Source organism: Neophocaena asiaeorientalis, unplaced genomic scaffold (assembly GCF_003031525.2).
Source record: "Neophocaena asiaeorientalis asiaeorientalis breed wild unplaced genomic scaffold, Neophocaena_asiaeorientalis_V1.1 scaffold280, whole genome shotgun sequence".
In the NCBI taxonomy this organism is placed as follows: domain Eukaryota; kingdom Metazoa; phylum Chordata; class Mammalia; order Artiodactyla; family Phocoenidae; genus Neophocaena; species Neophocaena asiaeorientalis.
In genome coordinates, this window is record NW_020185321.1 from 4,890,154 (window position 1) to 4,907,231 (window position 17,078).

Sequence of the window (17,078 nt, forward strand, 5' to 3'; positions counted from 1 at the left end):
GCAACCAGTAATCTGTTCTCCATCTCTACCATTTTGTCATTTCAAGAATATTACATAAAAGGAATCACATGGTCCGTGACCCTTTAGCACCGGGTTTTTTTAAACTCAGTAAAATGCCCTTCAGAATTTTCCAAGTTGCTGCCTGTTCAATATCTCATCCCATTGCTACACAGTGCTCCACGGAATGGATGTATCACAACTGTTGAAACATTTAACTACGGAGGCACAGTGTAGGTTGTTTCCAGTTTGGGGCTATTGCAAATAAAGCTGCTATGAACAACCGTGTACAGGCTTTGGTGTGGACATAAATGTTCATTTCTTGGGCATCAATGCCTGGAGGTGCAATTGCTGCGTCATTCGGTAGGAATATTTCATTAGTCTTTCAAGAAAATGACGAACTATTTTCCAGAGGGACTGTACCATTTTACATCCCCACCAGCCCTGCGTGAATGATCCAGTTTCACTGCGTCCTCACCAGCATTTGATATCGCTATTATTTTTTATTTTAGCTGTTTCGTTGGTATGCAGTGATTTGCATGGTCTTGATTTGCATTTTCACTAATGGTTAATGGTGCTGAACATCTGTTCACAGGCTTATTCGCCATCTGTGTATACTCTTCGGTGAAATGTCTTTTCTTGTCTTTTGCCCATTTTCGAATTGGCCATACAATCCACCTACTTAAAGCGTACCCTTCGATGGTTTTAAGTATATTCACAGCGTTGCACCACCATCACCACAGTCAATTTTAGAACATCTCATCACCCCAAAGAGAAACCCGAGTCCATTAGCGGTCACTCCTGGTTTCCTCTCGACACCGCTATCCCAGCCCTAGGCAACAATTAAATCTACTTTCTGTCTCTACAGATTTTCTTTTCCTGGACATTTCATAGAAATGGAATCACACAATTTGTGAGTTTTCGTGATTGGCTTCTTTCACTTAATGTTTTCAAGTTCATCATTTTGCAGGATCTCTACAGTACTTCATTTCTTTTTATTGCCAAATAATATTTCACTGTATGGATACGCCATAGCTTCTTTATTCGTTCATCACTTGATAGACATCTCAGTTGTTCCCATTTTTGGCTTTTATAAATAATGTGCTATGAACATTTGTGTTCAAATTTCTGGGTGGGCGTGTTTTCATTTCTCTTGGGTATATATACCCTAGGAGTGGAATCACAGAGGTAGATGGGAATTCTATGTTTAACCTTTTGAGAAACTGTCTTGAGCCTGTTTTTCAAAGTGGCTGGAAAATATTACATTCCCACTAGCGATGTATAAAAGATTCCATTACTACACATTCTTTCCAGCATTTGCTATTGCCACTATTTTAGCTGTCTAATAGGTGTGTAGGAATGATAGCTCATTGTGATCTTAACTGGCATTTCTCTAAAGGTTAATGACATTGAACATCTTTTTATTGGATTACTTTTTAAATTGTATTTATTTATTTATTTATTACTTATTTTGGCTGTGCCAGGTCTTAGTTGCGGCACTCGGGATCTTTGTTGAGGCAGGCAGATTTCTTACTTGCGGCATGCATGTGGCATCTACTTCACAGACCAGGGATCAAACCCGGACCCCCTGCATTGGGAGCACAGTGTCTTACCCACTGGACCACCAGGGAAGTCCCTATGTGATTATTTACTATCCATATAGCGTCTCCATTGAAATGTCTCTTCATGCTTTTTGCCCACCTTTTTTATTTTGCCCATCTTTTTTTTTTTTTTTTTTTTTTGCTGTAAGTGGGCCTCTCACTGCTGTGGGCTCTCCCGTTGCGGCGCACAGGCTGCGGACGCGCAGGCTCAGCGGCCATGGCTCACGGGCCCAGCCGCTCCGCGGCATGTGGGATCCTCCCGGACCGGGGCACGAACCCGTGTCCCCTGCATCGGCAGGCGGACTCTCAACCACTGCGCCACCAGGGAAGCCCTATTTTTTTCTTTTTTAAAATTAATCAATTAATTAGGCCGCCTTGGGCCTTTGTTGCTGTGCGCGGGCTTTCTCTAGTCGCGGCGAGCAGGGGCTACTCTTCGTTGTGGTGCGCGGGCTTCTCATTGTGATGGCTTCTCTTGTCGCGGAGCACGGGCTGTAGGTGTGCCGGCTTCAGTAGTTGTGGCTCGCAGGCTCTAGAGCACAGGCTCACTAGTTGTGGCCCACGGGTTTAGTTGCTCGGCGGCATGTGGGATCTTCCCGTGTCCCCTGCATTGGCAGGCAGATTCTTAACCACTGCGGCACTGAGAAATCCCTACATATTCATTCTAGATATGAATTCTTTGTCAGATAAGCGGCTTGCAAATATTTTCTCCCAGTTTATGTTTGTCCTTTCATTCTCTTAGAAAACTCTTTCCCAGAGCCAAAAAAAAAAATTAATTTTGGAGTCCAGTTTATTGAGTTTTAGGGGTCATGCTTTTGGTCTCATGTCTAAGAACTCTTCATCATCCCCTATGTACCCCAAATTTTCTCCTGTGTTACCTTCTAAAAGTTTTATAGTTTAATGATTCACATGCGAGTCTATGATCCACTTTGAGTTAATTTTTGTATGAAGTATGAGATTTAGGTTGAGGTTCATGTTTTGCCTATGGCTATCCAATTGTTCTACCACCCTTTGTTGAAAAGACTGTATTTCCTCCATTGAATCATTTTTTGCTCTTTTATCCAATATCCGTTGGTTGTTCTTGTGTAGGGCTCTTCCTGGGTTCTCTAATCTGTCCAATTGATCGACGTGTTTATCCCCCCACCAATACCACACAGTTTTGATTATTGTATATTCCTTTATAATAAGCCTTAAATCAGGTAGAGTGATTCCTCTCCCTTTATTCTTCTTTTTCAGAAATGTTTTCTATTCTAGTTCATTTTTCTTTCTGTATAAACTTTAGAATAGGGCTTCCCTGGTGGCGCAGTGGTTGAGAGTCCGCCTGCCGATGCAGGGGACACGGGTTCGTGCCCCGGTCCGGGAGGATCCCGCGTGCCGCGGAGCGGCTGGGCCCGTGAGCCACGGCCGCTGAGCCTGCGCGTCCGGAGCCTGTGCTCCGCAACGGGAGAGGCCGCAACAGTGAGAGGCCCGCGTACCGCAAAAAAAAAAAAAAAGTACACAATAAACTTTAGAATAATCTTGTCTATATATACAAAAAATCTTGCTGGGATTTTGATAGTAATTGCATTAAATCTGTATATCAGTTTGTTTAGTCTTCTAATTCATGAACATGGTATTATTGAAGAAGTCTTCTTTGATTTTTTTCAGCAGTGTTTTGTAGTTTCAGGATACAAGTCTTACATATGTTTTGTTAGATTTATGACACCTAAGTGTTTCTTTTTTTAAGCCACTGGAAATAGAATTGTATTTTAAATTACAGCTTCCACGTATGCATTGTTAATATAAAGAAATGTGACTAATTTTTGTGTTCATCTTGTATTCTGCAACCTTGCTGAATTCACTAATTAGTTTTAGAATTTTTTTTGTAGGTTCCTTGGGATTTTCTACATAGCCCATTATGTTATCTGTAAATAGGTTTTATTTCTTTCTTTCAGATCTATATGCTTTCTATTGTCTTTCTTTGTCTTATTACGCTGTCTAGAACTTCCAGTATTATATTGAATAGGAGTGATTGAGAGTGGACATCCTTGCCTTGTTCCCAAGCTCAGAGGAGAAAGTATTAACACTGTTGAGTGTTAAATATGTTAGCTGTATTTTTTGTAGGTCAGTTGTAGGTAATCAAGTTGAGAAGTTTCTATTCTTAGTTTTCAGAGAGTTTTTATCATAAAAGGGTGGTGAATTTTGTCAAATGCTTTTTCTGCAACAATTTATATGGTCATGTGATTTTTCTTCTTTGTCCCATTAATGTGAGATTACATTGATTGATTTTCAAATACTGAACCAGACTTGCATACCTGGAATAATCCCCACTTGGTTATAGTTGTATAATTCTTTTTATATGTTGCTGAATTCTATCTGCCAATATTTTTTGTTTGTTTGCTTGTTTGTTTGTTTGTTTTGCGGTAAGCGGGCCTCTCACTGTTGCGGCCTCTCCCGTTGCGGAGCACAGGCTCCGGACGCGCAGGCTCAGCGGCCATGGCTCACAAGCCCAGCCACTCCGCGGCATGTGGGACCCTCCCAGACCGGGGCACGAACCCGTGTCTCCTGCATCGGCAGGCGGACTCTCAACCACTGTGCCACCAGGGAAGCCCTCTAGAGTATTTTTAATTTCATTTATTGTGTTGTTCATCGTTGCTTGTTTCATCTTTAGTTCTTCTAGGTCCTTGTTAAATGTTTCTTGCATTTTGTCTATTCTGTTTCCAAGATTTTGGATCATCTTTACTATCATTATTCTGAATTCTTTTTCAGGTAGACTGCCTATTTCCTCTTCATTTGTTAGGTCTGGTGGGTTTTTATCTTGCTCCTTCATCTGCTGTGTGTTTTTCTGTCTTCTCATTTTGCTTATCTTACTGTGTGTGGGGTCTCCTTTTTGCAGGCTGCAGGTTATTTCAGTGCTGGTGATTGATCTGTTCATATTTTCTATTTCTCCCTGGTTCAGTCATGGAGGGTTGTGCTTTTCTAAGAATTTGTCCGTTTCTTCCAGGGTTGTCCATTTTAGTGGATATAGTTGCTTGTAGTAATCTCTCATGATCCTTTGTATTTCTGCAGTGTCATTTGTCACTTCTCCTTTTTCATTTCTAATACTGTTGATTTGAGTCTTCTCCCTTTTTTTCTTGATGCGTCTGGCTAATGGTTTATCAATTTTGTTTATCTTCTCAAAGAACCAGCTTTTAGTTTTATTGATCTTTGCTATTGTTTCCTTCTTTTCTTTTTCATTTATTTCTGACCTGATCTTTATGATTTCTTTCCTTCTGCTAACTTTGGGGTTTTGTGTTCTTCTTTCTCTAATTGCTTTAGGTGTAAGGTTAGGTTGTTTATTTGAGATGTTTCTTGTTTCTTAAGGTAGGATTGTATTGCTATAAACTTCCCTCTTAGAACTGCTTTTTCTGCATCCCATAGGTTTTGGGTCGTCGTGTTTTCATTGTCATTTATTTCTAGGTATTTTTTAATTTCCTCTTTGATTTCTTCAGTGATCTCTTGGTTATTAAGTAATATTCTTTTGTATACATTTTCTTTATCCAGTCATCCATCAATGAACACTTAGGTTGCTTGCATGTTTGCAGGGAACATTGGGGTGCAGATATCTTTTCCAGTTAGCGTTTTATTTCCTTCAGATAAATACCCAGAAGTGGCTTTGCTGCCAAAGAGAGGTAGGGGGTGTGGCCAAGAAGAGTGAAAATCAGTCACTGGCGACTTTGTTGTGCTTCCCCTTTCACTCTTAGATGCTGCCAGGGTCCCTGAAGACAGAAGACACATGAGGAAACAGGTAAAAACTATTTTGTTCTCTTTTGCATTCGACAAGCAAGTAGGGAGCCGCTGCCATGTGCCAGGCACAATTCTAGGGGCTGGGAGCACAGTGGGACTCCCCTCCCTTTCTCTTGCCTGTGTGACAACAGGTAGTAATCCCCAGTCTTTGAGCATCTCCCTTGCCAGGCCTGGCAATTCTTCTGAGAGCAGGAGGCATCACTGGGTGCCCAGGAGGGAAGAATGGACTCAAGGAGGCCGGCTCTGAGGTTCTGCAAGGCTCTAAACAGGCTCTTGTTGAGCAGACCACGGGTCCAGAGCCTTTGTGCCCAATGCCGACTGTTCCCAGCGTTCCATGCCCCATCCTGCCTCAGCTGCCTTCCAAGCGCAGGCCTGGGGCCCACTTCTCGTGCTCCAGAGACTACCTGGAGTTCCGTGGGGTAAGCATGCAGCCCTGCTCTGAGAAGCACCCCTCTTCCACTGGTCTTGGCATTCTCCAGCCTGTCCCCAATGAGGGTGTGACTGGTGGCTGCTGGCAGAGGGGGTACCCTGGCCCAGCTACTGGAGGCTAGTCTTTGCCACGGGGAATGGAATCTGGCCCTGGCCATAGCCCTTGTGGAGACCCAGAGGGAGCCCAAAGTGCATCCCTCAGAACACTGACCCTGCAGCCCTGCCAAGTTTCTCATGGAAAACGTAAAATTGTTCCCATGGCTAAAGAAGTATGTGTCGTGTGCTCTACTCTAGCCCCCATGCTGGGAGATGCATGATACACATAGAGCTGGTTAAAGAGTTTGAAAAGGCCTGCACTAAAGACTCCTATTTCACTTTTTAAAATCCAGCTTCTCTCAAACAGATGTGACCTTGAGGACTTTTTTCTCTGTAACACTATTAGCACCTGCAGGGCTATATGAGCTCTGTGTGGAGAGTCTGCCCTAATCCATGCCCAGGCCAGACCAGCACGGCTGCCATGCCTGGGGACAGACCCCCTTCCTACTTTCAGCCAGCGGCCTAGGTTTCCCCACACCGGTCCTGGACACCCAACGGTCCTTTAGCATAAGCCGCGCAGCCAGAGGAGATGAACAGCCAGCCGGAGGGGCTTGGGGAGGGGACGCCGATGTGTGGGAACTGTTGGCTGGGCAGGCGGGACAGACGCAGGTCTGTGCTGAGACAGGAGACACACTCTGTTGGCATGTCCTGCTGACTCCCCAGGGACACGCATTCAGGGCACGACCATGTAAATTGGGACTTAAATTTAACTCTATGTAAATGTAACTCTATGTAAAAGTCCAGTGAGGTGGCGGTCCAGCTCACCGCACGTGCACCCACACATAGAGGTGGGCAGTGGTTGCACCTCGGCAGCCCTTGGACTAGCTCTAGCCCACAGACAGGTTTCGTTTGACCAGCACCGTGTTTGTTTTTTTCAAAGAAGGTCATTTCACGTGAAACTCTGGCTTCTTGCTTCTTTTAAAAGAGTAGAAGATCAGGCAGTGCTGAGCCCACGTTCCCACTTGACTGGAATTGAGACAGTCATAGCCTTTACTCAAGACGTGTCCCCACCTGGTTGATTTGCTTCCTAACCAGCCCATGGGGGCATCTGAGTGGGGCCCTTGGACCACATTCTCCTAAGTCCTTTTAGACCCTTCTAAATGCTCTCCTGGCATCATACTTAATGATTGGTTTCAGAGTTATTTTTTTTTCCTGGTCTTTAAAATCAAGTTTTGGCCATGTCTCTCCCCTATGTGAAACCCTTCACTAGTTGACCCAAGGTAAGCTCCAGGTCACCTAGGGCCTGGCATTTGAGGTGCTCAATAGTTTGGTGCCACTCAAAGCCTGAGAGCTGGGCAGCAAGTTTATACAATTTTGGATGGATGGATGGAAGAAAGGAAGGAGTGCTGGGAAGAGAGAGGCTAGCCTTACATGGTTCTCAGGCTGATGGGAGAGGCACAGCATATCCAGAAAAAGACCCTGTGAGCTTCCAGAATTCCATATCCTGCCATGCAACCAGACACGGTCTTCTCAGAATCAGGGAGAAGGGATTGGAGCTCAGTGGGTGAGCAAGAAAAGCTGTCTGGAAGATGTAAGTGACCAGATGGCTTAAAGACAAACTCTTCCTGGCCCAGGCTCCCGCCTAGACACAGCACCATGCATCTCCTCGGTCCCTTGCTTCTGCTTCTCGGTAAGGATGGTGGCCTAGGCAGATACTTGGGTCTGGGATGACTGTGGGAGCTGGAGGAGGAGGAGGAAAGATGGGGGCAGAGAAGAGTAAATGTGGGGCAGGGTGGTGACAGTCAGTGTATATGTGTGTGCGTGTGTATACGTCTCTCTTTGTGTATCTGCCTCCCCTCCACCACCACCCCGCCTCTTCAGAGGAAATTCTTTAGAATGCTCTCATTGTCCTTCAGTAATGCTTTCTGTTCGCTCTGGTGGGTTCCAGAATACTTGGCTTTCTCTGACTCAGCCCAGTGGACGTTTGAACATCCCAAGATCCTCTACGCCTGGGATGGAGCCTGCGTCTGGATTCCCTGCCACTACCGTATCCTAAACATGCACTTGCTAGATAACCTGACCGTGTACCACAATTATAAGTACGACAACTCCACCAAGAGCTACCAAGGGACCATCCTCTATACAAACCTAAAAATCGGGGATGTTCCTCGTCGTCCGGGGAGGGTACAGTTCCTGGGAAACAACAGATACAACTGCACGCTCCTCATCAATCCTGTGAAAGTCAATGACAGCGGTCAGCTGGGGCTGAGGATGATGTCTAGGGAGAGCAAATGGATGGAGCCCATAGGCCTCAACATCTCTGGTAAGGCCCTGAGGATGGGTTCCTTTGTCTCGGCAATGAGGAAGGTGGGAAGCTCCTGACTCCTGGGACAGCTCACAAACCAGGTCGCCTGCAGAGGCCAGACGGGGATGCCAGTGAGCGACCGGGGTGCCACAGGACAGTGGCGCCCGTGGCAGACTGGAGCATATGGGCACTCATCCCTCCTTGAGCATCTCCCCTGGCTTTTCCAGAGATGGAAATCTGAATTTTCAAGTGAAATCTCCCAATGTATTAATGTGGGGGGATTCATTCTAATTAGGCCTTCGTGGCTACACGACACACAGATAGGGTGTGAACCAAACACAGGTCTGGGGCCTCCACCCGAGGGAGTGTGCTCGCTCCATTCCACGGCCTGTTTATTCGGTGGGTGGTTCTAAGCAGCCCTGTGTTTGGGGTGAGAGATGCAGCTTCAGACGCTGCAATCTGAGGGCGGCCCAGCCTCGGGGAGAGCAGGGACTGGCTGCACACAGGCCTCTCCGCTAAAGGAATCCCCTCCAGGAGCGCTGTGTGGGAGGTCTCCGATACTGAGGCCTCTGAGCCAGGTTTGTCCTCCAAGCTAAACGTGTTGAACTAAACGCGTAAAATCAGCTGAGGAGTGCCGGGGGAGTGGTCTGGAAAACATTTAGAAAGCAAACACCAGGGGGTGTGAACGAAGTAACTATAAAACAAAAAACACAGTTTCTAAGGAGGATCAGCTTTCCCAAGACCTTTCAGAGGGTGTTTGGGCCGAGCAGAGAAAGGCAGGCCCGGAGAGGGGTGGACAGGGGTGGACAGGACCGGCCGGGGATTCCTGATGGGTTCTTTGCGGCAGGGCATCTAAAGCTGGTCCAGGCTCCCAGGCCTCCAGCGTGGCCCCTGCTCTTTTGCAGAGACGGCTCCTCCACCCCACATTGAGCTCCCTCCAGACATCCGGGAGCTCCGCGACGTCACTGTCACCTGCTCGCTGAATTTCGCCTGCTTTGAGTACCAGGTTCATCTGCAGTGGTCCCTGGAGGAGCCTGCGGTCACCTCCACCTCCCTGTCCACCAAGACTGTCTCCACCCAGAGCACTCTCACGTTCCAGCCACAGTGGACTCACCACGGCAAGAACCTGACCTGCCAGCTCTGGGACCCCACGCAACAGCAGTTACTCTCTGAGGAAACGGTGTGGCTGGATGTGAAGCGTGAGTCTCCCCATTGCGTCTGTGGGAGGGCCGAGGGTCCTGTCATCCCTTCACCCCCGCAGAGGGTAACAGGAGCCCACACAGACGGGAGCGTGATGGGTCTGTGGGCACCCGCTGTCGGGAATGGTCCAGGCAGAGCCGCGGCCCCTCCTCCACCATTCCCATCGTCAGCTCTGGTGTTTCAGGGGACACCTGATTCAGAATAAAACAATCTATCCTCAAACCATGACCCGATTTGGGGATCACCTGGTTAAGGTTTTTTTGTTCCCCTGGGGGGCGGGATGAAGAATTTTTTCACATCATTTTTTTGTGCCTCATTCATTCAATAAATATTTGTTGTGAACCTAACTAGGCTTTACTATGGCTGCTGGGGATAGAGCAGTGAGCAAAGTTCTTGCCCACGTGGAACTAGCATTGAAGTCAGGGAGACGAAGGGTAGATAGGTGAAAAGGGAAATAGAGAACATATGTGTAGGTCGTGCTAAGTGTATCACAAAAAAATAAAGCTGGGCTAGGACAGAGGGAGTGAGGGATGGAGGCTGAACTTGAGCTGAGACTTGGGTGAAGGGAGGGCCTGAGGCAGGCATATCTCTGTGAGAAGAGCGTTCCAGGGAGAGGAGAGAGCAAGTCCAAGGCCTTGAGGTAGGAACTTGGTGTGTCTGCCTCAGAGCAAGGAGCCAGCAAGCTTGGCACCGCGTCCAAGGGGCCCAGTGGTAGGAAAGGAAGGCCGAGAGGGACCGGGACACTAGATCTCGTGGGCTGCAGCGAGGGTTTTGGGATTTTTCTCTAAGTGTGGAATCCACTGAACGGTTTCAAGCAGGAGAGTCGTAAGGTCTGATGGACAGCCCTGGGAATGCTGCTGGCTGCTGGTGGAGACCAGACCTTCGGGGTCTGGGGTGTGGGGAGCAGAGAACCGAGTTGGGAGGCTGTGACGGTCAGTTACCTGGCGCTTGGACCAGCCCACCCTTGTTAACAAGGGTGACAGTGAGTGGCTACACACCCTTGCCCGCTCTGTCTAGGCCGCTGATTTATCAGAATAAAAGGCCTGCAACTTGTCGGCACTTCACACCCTCTGAGAATCCCCATCCCCCCCCTCACTGTTCCCTCCACTTCTCCAGACGCGCCGAAGTTGAAGATCCAGGTCAGTCCCAGAGAAGCCACTGTGACAGAGGGAGAGTCTGTGACCATGACGTGCCAGGTTGTCAGCAGCAACCCACGGCACCAGAATGTGTCCTGGCTCAGGGACGGGGCCCTGCTGGTGGGGGAGGAGACGCCCACGCTCACTCTGCCCGAGGTGACCAGGAAGATGAGTGGGCAGTACCAGTGCAAGGCCCACAACGATGTGGGCTCCGAAAAGTCGGAAGCAGTGGACCTCCAAGTGCACCGTGAGCCTCCTGGGAGCTGGGGAAGGGCCAGGCCGGGGGTCAGCAGGGGCGCCTTCCAGGCCCACGGGAGGGGAGCCCCAGAGGCCTCTGCTCACCACCACCCCCAGCCCCCCGGCCTCGGCCTCTTCTTCCAGATGCTCCAGAACCTTCCAGGGTTCAGATCTTCTCCTCGCCAACGAAGGAAGGAAATAAAGTAGAGCTGACTTGTATATCACTGGCCAATCCTCCTCCAACGAATTACACCTGGTACTACAATGGGCTAGAAATGCCCGGAAAGACGGACAGGACCTTCCAGATCCCAGAGGTCCTCCTCAGTCATGCTGGGGTGTACTCCTGCTTGGCGGAAAATAATCTTGGTCCTGGACAAGTTGGCCAGGAAGCTGACTTGGAAGTCCAGTGTGAGTAGCTGCAGAGCTACCGGAGGGAGGAGGTGGCTCCGGGGGCAGGAGGAGGGTAGACGTGCCCGCGAAGGGACAGCAAGCAGAAACCAGGGGCTCCCGGCAGATAAGCTTCTTGGGGCAAGTGTTATGTTCACAGTTGTGTCCTTAGCACCAGACAGGGCCTGGCTCGTGGGAGGTGCTCAGTAGATGCTTGTTGACTTGAATGAATGGCAAGAGGCCAGGGTCCCACGAGGGACGCGGAGACTCGGCGTCACTCGGCAGTGGCTGAGTCCCTGAAGGGGTCTTGAAATTTTCGGGGAGAACTGGGGCAAAATGCTTCATTACCTCTTGGTTGTCAGACCCTGTTTAACACAGTGAGTCTTGGCACTGAGGGGAGCCCAGGACAAAGAGAATCCCTAGGTTTGATCCTTGGACACTGGGATGTCATAGTCGGGGCCAGATACTCTGATGTGGATGCCCAAATCCTGAAATCTGGACACCGGATATGTGGTAAGAGCAGCAGCAGAAGCAGCATGTGTTGCGTGTTTACCACACGCCACAGGGCTCTAACAGCATCCTCTCACTCCATCCTCCAGTGATTCCACGAGGTTAGCTACTCACAGGACCCCATTTGACAGATGAGTCAACTGAGGCCTGCAGCCCACGGTCACACAACTCCAAGCGGCAGGATCTGGCACTCTGGATCCAGAGCTATGCTTTTCTTTTACTTTTAAAAATTAACTCCCTTACTGTAGTGACCCGGCTCCATGCCTCAGACCCGTGCAGAGACCCACAAAGAGTGGCCCCTGCCTTGCACGGCACCACACGTACTCCGCCCAGAGCTGTGCTCTTAACCACTGCACCATCCTGTCTCAAACGACAACCAGGCCAAATGGCCAGGGCAGGGTTTCTGTTCTCAGAGGCAAGAGGGAAGCACAAGCCCTCCCTCAGCTAATAGAGGAACTGTGTGAATGCAGGCCACAGGAAGGGGGAAGAGGAAGCAGGAAGGAACAGGTCTTATGGGCATCTGACTTTTCTTGACCCACCTCTCTGGTTTTCTTCCAGATCCCCCCAAGGAGGTAACCACAGTGATTCGAAACCCCACACCGATTCGAGAAGGAGACAGTGTGATCCTGTCCTGTACCTACAATTCCAGTAATCCCAGAGTTACCCGATATAAATGGGATCACCTAGGCTTCCAGGACCAGCTATCATCCGCTGTGCTGACGATTCAAAAAGTTGCCTGGGACACAGGGCCAGTCAAATGCGCAGCCTGTAACCGGTGGTGTTTGTGGTCTCCCCCTGTCAACCTGGATGTCCAGTGTGAGTGCCCTGGGCCGGGGGAGCTGGTGGGTGGCCCAGTTGGGGTGCGGGGCTCTAAGGGTGAGGAGACTGAAGCCTGAACCACAGTCCTCACAGAGAATTGAGGGATGAGAGTCAGGCCTCAGGGCCAAGGGGAGAGGAATTCTCGGGAACAGGGAGAGGGGAAGAGACCCAAGAGACCAGCCTGAGGTCCTTGCTCTCCAGACGCCCCCAAAGATGTCAGTGTCCAGGTCACTCCCCGCAATGAGATTCGCTCTGGGCTCTCGGTCTTCCTCCAATGTGACTTCTTAAGTAGCCGCCCCACGGATGTCCGCTTCTTCTGGAAGAAAAATGGAATCTTTCTGGAGGAAGGAAAGAAACTGAGCTTTGACGCCATCTCTCCAGAAGATGCTGGAGTTTACCACTGCTTGGTCAACAATTCCATAGGACAGACCTCGTCTAAGGCCTGTGATCTCCAAGTGCTGTGTGAGTGGCTGGAGCCGGAGGCTGGGAGCAGAGATGGGCAGGTGCCTGGCTCCCCGGATCCTGACTTTGCTTCTACTTACAGATGCACCCAGGAGCCTGCATGTGTCCATCAGCCCGAAAGACAGAGTGGTGGAGGGGAAGAAAGCAGTCCTGACGTGTGAGAGTGATGCCAACCCTCCCACCTCCCACTACGCATGGTTTGACTGGAATAACCAAGACCTCCGCCATTATGATCAGACGCTGAGATTGGACCCTGTGACACTGCAGCACTCAGGCGCCTATTGGTGCCAGGGGACCAACAGGCTGGGCCGGGGCCAGTCGCCGCCCACCACCCTCACTGTCTACTGTAAGGGCCCTTCTCCGGCCCTGGCCACTCCTGCGGCGTGCGTCCCGCACCTCCTCCCGGCTCCTGCACGGAGGGTGGGGAGTGGGCAGCCTGTGCGCTCAGAGGCGCCCCTTCTCCACACACAGCTCCCCTGTCTTCCCTCCTCCCCGATCAGTCTCTCGCCACCCCAGGGGGATTCAGGCTGCCCCTACCTTCCAGACATCCTGAGCTCCTCCTGGCTCCCTCTCTCTGCCTCTCTCTCTCTGTCTCACCCTTGATAGGCTGCTTGTTTCTACCTTTTGAGATTGTAGTGGTTTGGGGTTTTTTTTTAAAGACAAGTACATGGTAAAAACAGCATGAAAGGGTAAATAGTGGAAGGACAGATATGTCTCCTTTCGTGCTCCCCAAGAACTCTACCCCCTCCCTCCCTGGAGGCTTTCACTGTTGGCAGCTGGATATGGCCCCTCACGGAGATTTTTCTATACGTGCACCATAGGCCTATAGAGATTTATGTCCATACACCCTTCTTTGTTACTCAGACGGTGGGAGAGCTCACACGTTGCCCTGAACTTCCCTTTCTTCCATGTAATAACAGCACTTGGAGATTGTTCTCTATCTGTGCATATACAGGGTGTCTGAAGAGTCTGGAAAAACACGGGGGAAAATATTTAATTTATTTATTGTGTTTTTTTCAGGTTAATGATTGGAGCCATGGCTTTAAATTTAGAGGACTGTCACTGGCAAAGCTGGTGCTAAAGGGAGCCAGCCTGAGGGTGTCATTTGGAAAAGTTACACATTGTATAAAAACATATACAATGTGTATACTGTATATACAATATACACATTGTATATGTCCCCAGGGAGTCCCCTGGGTCTCCCCTCTGCAGGCACCCTGGGGACCTGACTCTTTTGCTGAGGGGGCACTGCGGTCCCGTGTACGGATGTCGAATAACTCTGTGCCCACTGCCCTCCTCAAGGCTGGGTGCCGTCTCCTGCTCTGGGCACACCTGCGAAGAGAATTGTAGGCTAGGTTCCTACGTGAACCGGCTGGCTCAAAGGACAAGTGATTTTAAGCACGGCCGAGCTGCCCTCTGAAGAGGCGGCACCGTTTATGAGGGTTACGTGCTCTGTGTGTGCCCGAGTCTGTCACACGGCAGGAGCTCCTCTTGAAAAAGAGCTGCCCTTCCCTCCTAATGAGACGTCCAGAGGGCAGGGCTGGCTTCTCCCTCTTTCTCTGCACCACACCCCCTGGGCAAGGAGGAGATGTTGCACAGGCCAGAAGGACCGTGGCTGTGCAGAGGGAAGCCAAGGATGCCTCCCAGGCAAAGATCACAGGGCAGAGCTGGCCTGCTAGCCGACTGAGGCAGTGTCATCGACTGACGTACCTCCTTTCTCTATCAGATAGCTCAGCCACCATCATCAGGCGAGTGGCCTTGGGAGTGGGGTTCTGCCTGGCCATCTTCCTCCTGGCAATCTGGGGAGTCAAGCTTCAGAGGAGGTGAGTTCCTCCCACTGCCTACCACCTTTGCTCCCCCTCCGCCCAACCCAGGGAACGACCCCGGTTACTCAGTCCTGCAGCCCCCGGCATGCCGAGTCCACAGGGTCCTCTTCCCAGGCCCTTCATCCTCCCTGAGCAGGTCTTTATTTCTCAGCTGGAAGAGGATTCAGAGACAGCAGGGGCTTCAGGAAAGTTCCAGTGGACAGAGCTTCTTTGTGAGGAATGTAAAGGTAGGATGGGAGAAAGATGAAATGCAGGGCAGAGCTTCGAGTCAAGAAAGAAACAAAGTGGAAAATCAACTATGTGTCAAATTAAAAAAAAAAAAAGAAAGTGGAGTGATAAAGAGTGATAAAGAGTAGAGAGGCAGGGGAGCTAGGGTGGGGAGAGGAGTGGTAAGGGCCGAAACCTTGTCCTCCTCTCAGGCTCGAAGGATCCCCCAAGCTGAAGCACCCCACTCCCTGGGGTGCTACAATCCAGTGATGGAAGATGCCGTCAGCTACGCTGCCTTGCGCTTTCCTCTTGGCGAGATTGATGCACCGAGACCTGGGTACTGAGGGCACCAGGGGGGTGACACCTGCACCCTGGGATGGATGTGGGGGGCAGAGCTCGTGTCTCGCCTGCCCTGTTTGTGCCAGGCCCGTGCTTCTTCTCCTCATTCCTGCTCTGTAACAATCCCCCTGCTAACGGTCTCGGGAATTGGATCTGTCCCTACAAACCAGGAGCATGCAGAGCCAGAGTCGGTCTCTATCACCAAGGCTGGGACTTTGCAATACATACATACATACATCCACTCATTCGACACATCAGCCCCTGCTGTGTGCACTAGGCATGATACAAGGGGCTGAGAGGCTGGGGGTGCTCTTAGGGTCTAGGGGAGTTGGAAGAAGGAGCAGATTTTGTGCAAAAGCCTTCATTTGTGGTCATCTCTCTGCCTTCCCTCTCAGAGATGCAGGGCCCTCAGAGATGCGGGGACTTTCCCCAAACAGGGACGACACGGTCACTTACTCTGTGGTGCAGAAGCGTCACGTGGTAAGAGGGCAGGGCTATGGAAGGTGGGGAAGTGACGGGACCTGGCCTCGGCTGTGAGTCCCAGAGCCCGGGTGGGCTCGGTGCTGGCAGAGGCTGGGCAGTGGGGAGGGCTGCCCAGACCCTGGTGAGGTCAGACCCAGGGCAGGCACCTCCCAGTCTGAGGCCGGCTGCAGCCAGTTTCCAGACAAGAGGACTCCTGCTCGCGCTCTTGGACCCCCAGGCGGAGCTGAGGAGAGAAGGGACAGGGAAAGCGGGCTGTGGGAGGCTGGTGAGTGTGAGGCCACGCTCACCACCATGCGGCTTTCGCAGGACGACTATGAGAACGTGACTCCAGAGGTCCTAGAAGACGAGGGGATACATTACTCGGAGATGGTCCATTTTGGGTTTGGGGAGCGGCCGCTGGCCCAGGAAGGAGTGGAATACGTGACCCTCAAGCAATGATGGGCCAAACCAGCTGAGGTGGCGGTGCCAGGGGCCGCAGGGGCCAGGGTGGTCCTGGAACTTTCTCAGCCTCTGCTGTTCAGCTGCGAAATCACACACACACACACGCACGCACACACACACACACGCGCACACGCACGCACACACACGCACGCACACGCGCACACACACGCACGCAGACGCACACGCACACACACACACACGCACGCACACGCACATGCATGCACGCACACACGGTCACAGTTACTGCAACCCCAGTTGGTGCAGAGAACTTTGTACATGGTCCAGAGACAGTCTTCCTTCTTAGCACTGGTAACCCCGACCCTCCAAAGGGTCTGTCCCTGGTCCTTTCCCACTCCCCTTCTCACCCAGAAATTCATCTAAATACCTATCCTGAGCTGTACAAATCCCCCTGCCCCTTCCCAGCCGTCTGCCACCACCTACCCACTCCCAAACCCCACTCCCCAGCTGGCTATGTCTCTGTGGGGATCAGCCGGTCATTATTTGTATTGTTCTCTCTCCCCACCCCTTTGACACCTCACCCCTGCTCTGATAACTCCACTCACTAAGCTTATGCGTAATTTTTGACTCCAGGGCAAAGCCCAGGGAAAGAGGAACAAAAACGAGGTAGAGGCCCTGCCCTGGGCTGGTTTCTTCTCTAAGAGGCCGTCCACGGGGAGGGTTATGCTGCTGTGCCTCCTTTCCTCAAGGGTCTCATGGTCTGAGACATACACTGATGTGGACAAACGTGTAACAGACACAGAGCTACACAATAAACATGGCTCAGATGCCACGTCAAAGAGCCAGTGAATGATTTCCAGTGTGCAGAGTCTGAGTAGGGACAGGGAGATGGGGCAGGTATCCTGGGGCTTGGGGAGAGGGGAAAGGTGACTTCACGAGCAAA

General features: G+C 50.6%; 1 protein-coding gene and 1 long non-coding RNA gene across 3 annotated transcripts in view; one reads left to right on the plus strand and one right to left on the minus strand.

Moving 5' to 3' along the window:
* Nucleotides 1-5,294: 5,294 nt before the first annotated feature.
* On the plus strand, nt 5,295-17,053 carry CD22 (CD22 molecule). Of its 2 annotated transcripts, none has more exons than XM_024733823.1 (14): nt 5,295-5,361; nt 7,460-7,515; nt 7,774-8,148; nt 9,036-9,329; nt 10,447-10,713; nt 10,848-11,111; nt 12,159-12,416; nt 12,621-12,881; nt 12,964-13,227; nt 14,608-14,704; nt 14,859-14,934; nt 15,127-15,251; nt 15,649-15,733; nt 16,043-17,053. In XM_024733823.1, the coding sequence occupies exons 2-14, from the start codon at nt 7,482-7,484 to the stop codon at nt 16,172-16,174; spliced, it is 2,532 nt and encodes an 843-aa protein (XP_024589591.1). In that variant the 5' UTR covers nt 5,295-5,361; nt 7,460-7,481; the 3' UTR covers nt 16,175-17,053. The 2 variants fall into 2 exon arrangements, with proteins under 2 accessions (XP_024589591.1, XP_024589590.1); XM_024733822.1 differs by lacking the exon at nt 5,295-5,361 and adding an exon at nt 5,550-5,779.
* LOC112392328 (uncharacterized) overlaps nt 15,748-17,078 on the minus strand; it is a 52,310-nt gene continuing 50,979 nt past the window's right edge. Inside the window, exon 3 of the long non-coding RNA XR_003001666.1 lies at nt 15,748-15,959. This is a non-coding gene — a long non-coding RNA (uncharacterized LOC112392328). The remainder of the gene's footprint in view (nt 15,960-17,078) is intronic.

Bases quoted from the DNA above. Each gene is read 5' to 3' on its own strand.
- CD22 (XM_024733822.1), top strand. From the start codon at position 5,583: ATGGACTCAAGGAGGCCGGCTCTGAGGTTCTGCAAGGCTCTAAACAGG. The intron at 12,417-12,620 runs GTGAGTGCCCTG...CTTGCTCTCCAG, and splicing joins TGTCAACCTGGATGTCCAGT to ACGCCCCCAAAGATGTCAGT. The intron at 15,734-16,042 runs GTAAGAGGGCAG...CGGCTTTCGCAG, and splicing joins TGGTGCAGAAGCGTCACGTG to GACGACTATGAGAACGTGAC.